The 11519-nt window shown below is 36.4% G+C and overlaps 1 protein-coding gene across 1 annotated transcript in view; it reads left to right on the forward strand.

Annotated features, from left to right (window-relative positions):
* The window catches only part of OTOGL (otogelin like), a 174246-nt gene extending 163033 nt beyond the window's left edge, over positions 1-11213 (forward strand). Inside the window, exons 55-58 of the mRNA XM_059886820.1 lie at positions 977-1096; positions 2475-2520; positions 8941-9020; positions 9912-11213. Coding sequence (XP_059742803.1) covers positions 977-1096; positions 2475-2520; positions 8941-9020; positions 9912-10112 — 447 coding nt within the window. The 3' untranslated portion in view covers positions 10113-11213. The remainder of the gene's footprint in view (positions 1-976; positions 1097-2474; positions 2521-8940; positions 9021-9911) is intronic.
* Positions 11214-11519: the final 306 nt, after the last annotated feature.

Consider the following 11519-nt stretch of genomic DNA (forward strand, 5'->3'; position numbering starts at 1 on the left):
ATTCATCAAGATTGTTATAATAACTCTTAGTTCTTTCAAAGATAAGTTTTATTTATCTAGAAATCTAATTCCTATGGAACAACTAATTTTTGATTCCAGATAAATTAGAACATACTATTTGAATTGAATATTAGAATTAATATTTGATTTTGAACGTTTTATCTTATTTTAGACCTGGACTTGTAGATCTTTTCCAATTGAGGTTCGTAAGGACCTGAAGACATTTATGAATTAAAATAGAATCTACAGAAAAGGAAGCTTGTCAGAATTTTTGCTGGTCCACAAAGAATCTTCAAGTCAGAGATTGATTAACATTTTAAAATTCAGATTATAAAAATATATAGATTAACAATTACAGCCTAACAGTTATATTATAATTAGTTTCAGCTGATTTTATTTGTAAATAGGAATTCTGAAATCAGGAGCGAAATAAACAGTTACTATCTTAAAAATTTGTTAAAGAATAGGGATACATTTTAAAATAACCAGAAGGTATAGAAAACTAGAACTATGGGTGAATAATCACTATCATCCAAAGATTTTTTAATTTTTTGTTGATAAGGGAGTAAAAGAAAAAACAAACAAGCCTCAAGTGAGGAGTCATACTAACTAATATGATTTGTTGTTTTATAATTAGTGAGGGAATATTAGAGCAAGACCTTTGACACTTGGCCAAATTAGATAATTAATTTTGTAGTACAAAAAGATGCTGAGTTGCTTCTTCCCTCTCTATTGTTTTGTTCCACATTGACATCTCAGTTCTAGTATGAAACCAAACACACCCACCCACCTGCCACATACGTGTATTTTTAATCATTTTAGATAAGTTTAGGTACAGTTCCAGACAGACATTTTATGTCACAAGAAGCTCTCTAAATCTTGACTTGACTTTTGATTCAGTAAGATAGGAAACATTCTACTTATGAAATACGGCAGATTTTAAGAAGCAAACAGAATCTTTCTCTTTTATTTTTAGGAGGGGAGCACCTGGCACTATAATTGTACAACATTTGAATGTGTTAAGACTGATGAAGGGGCAATGATTCTTAACTACAGTATGGTCTGTCCACCTTTTAATGAGACTGAATGCAAAATGGTTTGTACTTTGTTATAGCCAAGAAAATTTAGCATTAACTATAATTTGTAAAATGCACGTTAATATGTTTTCCAAGGTCATACATACATGCTTTATTTGTTTTGGTAAATGTTTATTTTCATATATACATAAAAGTTTGATTATATTTCCTCTTTGGCAGTTTGAGTTGTATATGGCACTCCAAATAATTTTGACTCTCCCTGAATGCACATGATACTATCTCTGGGTTTTTAATATGCAGACCAAAGGATTATTGAAAAATCTTTTGATTAGCCGACTTAGCCTCTCTTTCAATATGGATTAATAAACTAATTGATCTGAACTTGGTCAAGTTTCTCTTTCTTAAACCCACAGCAGACTTTTGATGTCATTTGCTTTTCGATGCATGCTGGCCTAAGGGAGGCCAGAGTTTCTCTGAGCATGGACCACTGTGAAGCTCAGCTTATGCCGGAGCACAGCTGATCCTTCAGTTTTGCTCTTCCAATTCCTTATTCTTCCAGAGAAGAGCCCGCTGGGACAGTAGATTTTTGAAAGTCACATAGTTTTTTAAAAGATTCTTTGTAGCCTTAATTATTTAGGAAATAATAATCCCTAATGAAAAGTAAACTTTACTCTGTTGTGTGAGGCAATATTTTTCTTTCAGTGTAAAGAAATAGCATGATTTCACTGACTTTTTCAACATGTGCCCTTTTAGTGATGATGGTTAGCTAGCTGGCTGAATAACAAGATACAGTATGTACCAAGGTAATAGAATTTTAGCTCTTTAAAGAATCTTAGGCATCATCTTATTTCACAAATCCATTTTTATAGAATAAATTATTCTTTTATTTGTATTATAATTAGCGAGTTACTAAAAGCAATCAGGCAATTATGGTAAGAATTCCAAAAGATAATCAATGAAATTTTCTTAATTTAGCCTTTGGTAAGAGATATTCAGAAGTAGAAGATTTGTTTAAAATCATAAAATATTAAAGAAAAAGAGATATCATTTTAACATTCAGTTCTATCAGGAACTCAGTCTAGTCTTGAAAAGTAGTTTATTTCAAGGAGTCTAAAAAACACACTGATCTTTGTTTAGAGTACCTCTCGACTTGGTAAGAAAATCTTTTGTTTTATTTTAAATGTGTTCTTTTAATTAAGTTAATCTTTTTGCACACTTTTTCATAGTACTTATGAATAAATAACAATTAAAAAAATTTAAAATATCTGCTCCTAATTTTAAAAATAAAAATTGTTATTAGATATAGTTGTTTCAATCTTTTTCCTATAAAAGTCTTTGTGATACTTAGTAAATATATTGAAAAGTTAGTTTTTTATTTCTAATCTAGGAGGAAATGAATAAACATTGAGTTTTAACACTGTTCCTCTCTCATCCTAGAATGAAGGGATTGTGAAGCTTTATAATGAAGGCTGTTGCAGGATCTGTAAGTGAGGACAAATTATATATATTAATTTGATTAGTTTTAATTGTTCATGACTATGATTTTTCTCATAAGATTCACTTCTTACATTGCAGTGAGGGAAATGTATTTTTTAATGTATATTATTTAAATGTTTTTATGGCAAGTGGTTGATTATTTTGTAACTTAGTCTTTATCTTCTGGAACATAAATACAGTTTTTAATGTAGGTGAATTTTAATCTAAATTTAATTTAAATATTAGAAATGTCTTTCTTGCTGCATTTCTCCAAAGGTATTGCACAGAATTTCAGTAGGGTTCAAGTTTAAAAAGTACTCTATGACCAAATGTGCTTTAAACTACACAAAATTGTTATAAGACTCCAATAAGGACATAGAGAGTATGATATTTTCCAAACCTATTTGAACAAATCTATGGTTCTATATAATTAATACATTTGAGAAATACCAATTTGGTGAGTTATATTTAAATAATATGTATATAAAATATCCCATAAATATAAATAAACATATTTATTTGAATTATATGGTTTATTTCATGGTGCTTTATAGCACCCTTTGAAGAGTGTTTAAAGTAGAGGAAATGGCAAAGCACAGTCATAGCACAGGGATGAAAGTGATAAAAGAGGATTAAGGACATTAAAGGTCATGTTAAAGATGAAATAGAATAGAGTGGTATTTGTGCAATTTTTATTTGTATGCTTATGAATTTATTTTTCAACTACTTGTGAGTTTATGTCAAGATGAAAATAGAAGTGTTAGAAAAGTTGGCATAAACAGTAATTTTAATATTGTTTAGAGAAGTTTTTGGGAAAAAGACTTCAACATGATTCAGGTTAATAATGCCATTGTGGAGCACTGGATTCTTAGTCACAAGAATTCTATAACCCCATGTTTTATTATTAGAGAAGTGAGTGTATTTATGTTATCTGAGGGCAGACAAGGGACTATCTGTTTGACTGACCATATTACTACTATTGGTTGTCAGCCACACGCCAACAGTCTATCAAACCCATTGCAGATAACACTGCAACCAGTCTTCACCACAGTTCTGGGAAGTGTGTGGGGAAATAGGTATGATTTCCCTTTCAGTTGAGGAAATGAAGGTTCAGAAAAGTGGATTACACTCATAATCAGTGATAGACTTAAGTCTATCCAGTGCCTGGCATCAGGATTGTTCAGTTTGGCCCAGCTCCTTGAAGTTGCAGAATCGTGACAAGCTGCCTTGTTTTCTCTAATCTGATGTGTAAGGACCTGTGAAGTAGTTTCCGCTTTGGCATTAGAGAACCCCTGTCTGTAGTCTTTGCTTTTGGGTGACCAGGCTTTATCAGAAAGACTGCAGATGTTGGCTATTATCATAGGTATATGCTAAACAACATGTGTTACAATTATAACGACACTGAGGAATGAATAGAAAATGGCTCTTGGCACAAACAAATTCAGTCAACTAGGATGTCCCAGTTTCATTTATTGAATGAATGAACATAAACAAATTTTTGTTGAGTGCCTCTCATGTAGTAGACACTCTTTTAGGTACTGGTACTATGATAAAGGATGAAACAACCTCTGCCTGCTTAGTGCATGTTATCAAGAAGGGGCGGAAACAATAACTGGTAAATATACACCATTACGTCAGTACTGACGAATGGCATAAAGAATAACAGTGCAGAATACAAGGGATGGAGAGGGAGGGGAATTGGGTTGTTCATTAAGTGGGTGATTAGAGAATGCCTCTTTGATGACATGTCAATTGAGTAGGGACTGAATGTCCTTGGGAGCCAGCCAGGAAGAGTGAAGGGTGTTCAAAGTGGAGGAAGTGGCCAAGTGCAGTCATAGCATAGGGGTTACAGTGATAGAAGAGGATAAGGACTTATAGGTCATGTTAAAGAGGTTTCTTTCTTGACTAGTCTTTCTTTTAAAACTTGTATGACAATGAAAGTGTTAATGAAGTAACCAATGTGTGAAAGCATCGTAAGACACGAAACAGCTTGCCCTCTGTCACCAGCACTGAGTCTCAGGCCATGCTGTAGTTGGGAGGTCCAAGAATGAGAATGACCAAGTATAAGAGACTGTTGTTGTTCAGAAGCTCAGTCATGTTGGACCCTTTGAAATCCCATGAACTGCAGCACGCCAGGCTTCCATCTCCTGGAGCTTGCTCAAACTCATGTCCGTTGAGTCAGTGATGCCATCCCACATACATCTCATCCTCTGTCATCCCCTTCTCTTCCTGCCTTCAATATTTCCTAGCATCAGGGTCTTTTATAATGAGGCAGCTCTTCCCATTAGGTGGCCAAAGTTTTGGAGCTTCAGCTTCAGCATCAGTCCTTCCAATGAATATTCAGGACTGATTTCCTTTAGGATGGACTGGTTTGATCTTCTTGAGGTCCAAGGGACTCTCAAGAATTTTCTCTAACACCTCAGTTCAAAAGCATCAATTCTTCGGTGCTCGGCCTTCTTTATGGTCCAACTCTCACATCCATACATGATTACTGGAAAAACCATAGCTTTGACTAGACTGACATTTGTCAGCAAAGTAATGTCTCTGCTTTTTAATATGCTGTCTAGGTTTGTCATAGCTTTTCTTCCAAGAAGCAAGCATCTTTTAATTTCATGGCTGCAGTCACCATCTGCAGTAATTTTGGAGCATAAGAAAATAAAGTCTGTCCCTGTTTCCCTTATTTCCCCATCTGTTTGCCATGAAGTGATGGGACCAGATGCCATGATCTTAGTTTTCTGAACGTTGAGTTTTAGGCCAGCTTTTTTCACTCTCCTCTTTCACCTTCATCAAAAGGCTCTTTCCATTCCTCTTTGCTTTCTGCCATAAGGGTGGTGTCATCTGCATATTTGAGGTTATTGATATTTCTCCCAGCAAACTGGATTTCAGTCTGTGTTTCATCCAGCCTGGCATTTCACTGATGTATTCTAGATGTAAGTTAAATAAACAGGATGACAATCAATATACAGCCTTGACGTACTCCTTTCCCAATTTGGAACCATCCATTGTTCCATATCTGTGTCTAGCTGGTGCTTCTTGACCAGCATACAGGTTTCGCAGCAAGCAGGTAAGGTAGTCTGGCATTCCCATCTCTTGAAGATTTTTCCACAGTTTTTGTGATCCACACAGTCAAAAGCTTTAGCATAATCAATGAAGCAGACATATATGTTTTTCTGGAATTCTCTTATTTTTTCTATGATCCAGTGGATGTTGGCAATTTGATCTCTGGTTCCTCTGGCTTTTCTAAATCCAGCTTGTACATCTGGAAGTTCTCAGTTCACATACTCTTGAAGCCTGGCATGGAAAACTTTGCTAGCGTGTGAAATGGGTGCAATTGTGCAGTAGTTTGTACATTCTTTGGCATTGCCCTTCTTTTGGACTGGAATGAAAACTGACCTGTCCCAGTCCTATGGCCACTGCTGAGTTTTCCAGATTTGCTAGCATATTGAGTGCAGCACTTTCACAGCATTGTCTTTCCGAATTTGAAATAGCTCAACGGGAATTCCATCACCTCCATTAGCTTTGTTCATAGTGATGCTTCCTAAGGCCCACTTGACTTCACATTCCAGGATGTCTGGCTCTAGGTGAGTGATCACACCATCGTGATTGACTGGGTCATGAAGATCTTTTTTGTGTAGCTCTTCTTGCCACCTCTTCTTAATATCTTCTGCTTCTGTTAGGTCCATATCATTTGTGTCCTTTATTGTGCCCATCTTTGCATGAAGCATCCCTCTGCTCCCTTGGTATCTCCAATTTTCTTGAAGAGATCTCTAGTCTTTCCCATTCTGTTGTTTTCCTCTGTTTCTTTGTGTTGGTCATTTAGGAAGTTCCTTGTGTGCACCAGGACTGAGGGAAAGAAGCGGTGATCCCCACAAGAGACTGAGCCAGACCTGCCTTTGAGTGTTTGAGTGTCTCCTGCAGAGACACAGCTCAGCAATGACCTGCTGCAGGGACAGGGGCTCTGGCTTCAACAGACCTGGGAGACACTGCATGTGGCAAAAGTCCTCTTGGAGATGGTTGCCATTAGCACCACTGTAGAGCTGCTGAGCAGACGACCCATAAACTGGAGAACAATTACACCAAAAAAGTTCTCACACTGTTTCAAAAGTTGTAGGGCCTACAAGAGATTTCCCAACCTGGGGATCTGGCAAAGGATTGAGAACCTCCAGGGAAACAGACTCTTGGAGGGCACAAACAAAACCTTGTGCACACCAGGACCCAAGATGAAGGACCAGTGTCCTCATGAGAGACTGAGCCAGACTTGCCTATGAGTGCCTGGGAGTCTCCAGCAGAGGTGTGGGTTGACAGTGGCCTGCCATGGGTCAAGGGTACTGACTACTACAGTCTTAGGAGCAGCAGCATGCTGACATAAGTGCTTTTGAAGGAAATCACCATTACCTCCATTACCCCATCAGCAGAAAATTGGATTAAAGATTTATTGAGCATAGCTTTGCTCACCAGAGCAAGACCCAGTTTTCCCCACAGCCAGTCCCTCCCATCAGGAAGCTTCCACAAGCCTCTTATCCTCATCCATCAGAGGGTAGACAGAATGAAAAATCACAATCACAGAAAGCTAACTAACTGATCACATGGACCACAGCCTTGTCTAACTCAATGCAACTATGAACCATGTTATGTAGGGCCACCCAAGATGAACAGGTCATGGTGGAGAGTTCTGAAAAGGGACTGGAGAAGGGACTGGAGATGGGACTGGCAAACCACTTCAGCATTCTTGCCTTGAGAACCCCATGAACAGCATGAAAATGCAAAAATAGGAGACTGAGGAGGAGACATAAAGAGACTGGGGGAAAACCAGAGTGTGCTCTTGGAGCCAAGAGCAGAAATTGTATCCAGGAGGAAAGACTGATGGATTGATACAAATGTTGCTGAGAAGTCAAGTAGGAAGAGAACAGACATAACCTTTGAATACAGCAACTGAATGAAGGTCCTGGATGATAAGAACAGCTTAATCTCAGGCAATCTTGCTACCCATCTAGACTTTAACCAGAGTAGCTTAACTTTTATATACTTCACATCTTGGGATTTCATACAAGCATTTATTTTAAATAAAGATATTGTGACTAAACTCACTTAAAGATTGGAGCTCTAACTCCAGTCTTTTGCAAATAAGGAAACTCAGCAGAATGGTTTAATGGTATTCCTAAAGTGACAAAGCAAATTCTTAATAGTAACAGGGTGAGATAAGAACCTTGGTTGTTTTGCATCCTGATTCAGGGATTACATCCACTATCATACAGCGTTCAGTTCAGTTCAGTTCAGTGGCTCAGTCGTGTCTGACTCTGAGATCCCATGAATCGCAGCACGCCAGGCCTCCCTGTCCATCACCAACTCCCGGAGTTCACTCCAACTCACGTCCATCGAGTCAGTGATGCCATCCAGCCATCTCGTCCTCTGTTGCTCCGTTTTCCTCCTGCCCCCAGTCCCTCCCAGCATCAGAGTCTTTTCCAATGAGTCAACTCTTCGCATGAGGTGGCCAAAGTACTGGAGTTTCAGCTTTAGCATCATTCCTTCCAAAGAACACCCAGGGCTGATCTCCTTTAGAATGGACTGGTTGGATCTCCTTGCAGTCCAAGGGACTCTCAAGAGTCTTCTCCAACACCACAGTTCTAAAGCATCAATTCTTCCGCGCTCAGCCTTCTTCACAGTCCAACTCTCACATCCATACATGACCACAGGAAAGACCACAGCCTTGACTAGACGGACCTTTGTTGGCAAAGTAATGTCTCTGCTTTTCAATATGCTGTACAGCATTAAATATATATTATTGGGTATATTATCAAGTGACAATCCATCATGCACACAGAGGCATAATAATATATTACTTAATATAAGGCATTTTCATTAGAAATTGTGACATCATTTCAGAGCCATAGAATCAAGTATGAGTCATCCATACATTTCAACATGGTTGGTAACAATTCAGTTACATTTATGCATAATTTTACATTAATATCCACTAAGATAAAGTGATCTTAAATCTATCAACTTATATTTTAAAAGAGATTTATATATGTATGTATGCCTTAATTATGTACATGTGTATTTACCTATATATAACATGGTTGATTTTTTAATATATAATATTAAAATATACCCTGCACACACAGATTGATGTTAGCATTACTCCATGTGTAGAATATGTTTGATTTATGATCATAGTAATTATTGAAGACAATAAGGTAAAGAGATAAATATAAGGCTAGAAAATATGTGAGAAAATATATGTAGAAATTGAAAATAAATATTGAACATAAACTACGTAAGAGTAAAATTTCAACTATCTCATTATAGAAATACATTTCATATCAATATATGTTTTCAATTATAAATATATTCATATGCTTAATTGAATTAAGAAACAATTTGACATGAACCTTTGGATGAATAAATACATTCTATGTTTTATCAGGTAAACGAGAAGAAAGAATATGCCAGAAAGTGATTATCAAGTCAGTTATAAGGAAGCAGGACTGTATAAGTCAAAGCTCTGTAAGTGGATAAATATAATTTGTTATGTAAAAGGTCGATGTCTTTCCAGAAGTATATGTGTGTCAGCACTGGTAAGCAAACAAAATGCCAATACTTAAAATATTTAACTTTGAGATTATCCCTACATTCTAAGAATAAAATATTCTGTTTGTGAAGAAGTGTGAATTTATTCTTGGAATAAATAATCAACAGTTTATTTCAATGATAATTTCAATCCAGAGAGATGGAAATTTAAATCTAAATATACTTGACCACATATTGTCTTAAGTATGCAATTTTAATTAGCAAAAATAGTCTTGTGTCTAAGTTTGCCCACTTTTATAAGACCTATATGATTCTGTAGTCTACTTAGTTGTGATATAATACAACTTAAATAGAATCATTAGATTGTGATTAATATATTCCATAGATCTATCTAGTTATGTGTGCACATTTCATACTTTGAGTTATGTCTGATTGCCATCTTGGACAATCAATATGCTACCTTCGGTTCAGTTCAGTTGCTCAGTCATGTCCAACTCTTTGCAACCCCATGGACTGCAGCATGGGAGGCCTCCCTGTCCGTCACCAACTCCTGGAGTTTGCTCAAACTCATGTCCATTGAGTCGGTGATGCCATCCAACCATCTCATCCTCTGTCATCCCCTTCTCTTCCCACCTTCCATCTCTCCCAGCATCAGGGTCTTTTCAAATGAGATAGTTCTTCTCATCAGGTGGCCAAAGTATTGGAGTTTCAGCTTCAGCATCAGTCCTTCCAATGAATATTCAGAACTGATTTCCTTTAGGATGGACTGGTTGGATCTCCCTGCTGTCCAAGGGACTCTACCTTAGTGGAATCAATATCACCGTTTTAAAAGTTTTAAGACGTTTTTCTCGTTGTCTCTCCTTACAGATAAACGTTGCATCTTGCGATGGAAAATGCCCATCAGCCACCATATATAACATCAATATTGAGAGCCATCTAAGATTCTGTAAGTGTTGCCGCGAAAATGGGGTGCGCAACTTGACGGTGCCGCTCTACTGCTCAGGCAACGGCACCGAAGTCCTGCACACCCTCCAGGAGCCTATGGACTGCACGTGCCAGTGGAACTAAGCTCTTGGATTCCAGGAACTCTATGCAGCAGCATAAGGTCAAATGCAGTTAACTTTATCAGCTCTTTTTAAGGCGCCTGGCAGATTTATACGGTTGAATAATAATACGTATTTTTCAGACTATTGGATATGGCAGTTTAACACTTGCTGCAAAATCTATACAATTTCCAAGAAAAATTAGGTTTATCGATTTAGTCTATTTTACAGAATCAAATGAACTTAAGGTGTTCAGCTGAAATTCTGTTATGTATACAACTGCAACATGAAATTATATTCTCATCTATTAGAAAGTTGTTTTGTAGGTTTCTTTCAGTTCATTCAATTTTTATTTTATTTTATTTTAAAGTCTCCCATAGATATTAAAATTAAGATACCCTTTTATTGCTAGTGTTTATTCTGGCAAATGTAATCAGCTAATCTTGACAACTTTAATTTAGATAGTCATAAAGAGCGGTCTGCTTAGAGACAGATCATAGAACAATAGGATATTATATTATTTAAATTCTGAGTGGACATTAAGGATGCAATTGCAAATTTCCCTTAGTTTGCAAGTTTATCACATAACCAGAGAAGCTGTATGACTTGTACAAATTCATTTGGTATAATAACGTAATGAATGCATGTTAACAGTTGGATTAAGTCTACATCTTTTGCCTTCCAGTAATGTGTTCTTTTCTTTTGAACAGTATGGTAAGGTGTGTATCACAGAACCTTTTATTCCTAAAGAGTTTGCTTTGCCTAGAATTAATAACTTTAAATTCAGTGCCTTTAAAAAAAGGAAAAATGCCACATGTACATATGTATATACATCCATATAATAGTTAGCTGATAATAAGGAATAGGGAAACAGAGTATCAGTTGCTAAATAGAGGAGAGAGATCTTGGGGTTTTATTTTTATTTTTTACCATTAAAACTGTTTTAAAATAGGTTGTTATTATTTAATGTTCAATTAGCTATTTACTAACTCTTAGATATCTGGTTTTTGAGATGTATTCAATATTTGCCTAATTATTGAAGCTGCATGCTATTTTTCTGTTCATGTTGCTGTTTTGCCAATGAAGGCTGAAATAAAGTTGTTTGAATGTATTAATAATTCTACAATGGAATTCTGTACTTTTTAAATACAGTAGATTATTGACATTTACAACGAATATATTCTGAGTTTTTTACAAATCTCCCAATTCTTTGCCACTCCTAATGTATAGTTATAGATTTTATCTGTAAAGAGGAGAGAATGCCCCACTTAGTATGATTGCTGTGAGGGTCAAATGAAGTCAAACATCAGTGAGAGAACAGTAAAACTGTACTGAAAAGCAGATGTGGGAGCCTGGTGGACTAGGCTGATCTAGGCGATTTGTTTCTATTACAAAATCATGCTACCCAGAAAAATTACAACAGGTTAGATAT

This window comes from Bos taurus, chromosome 5, assembly GCF_002263795.3.
Source record: "Bos taurus isolate L1 Dominette 01449 registration number 42190680 breed Hereford chromosome 5, ARS-UCD2.0, whole genome shotgun sequence".
In the NCBI taxonomy this organism is placed as follows: Eukaryota; Metazoa; Chordata; class Mammalia; order Artiodactyla; family Bovidae; genus Bos; species Bos taurus.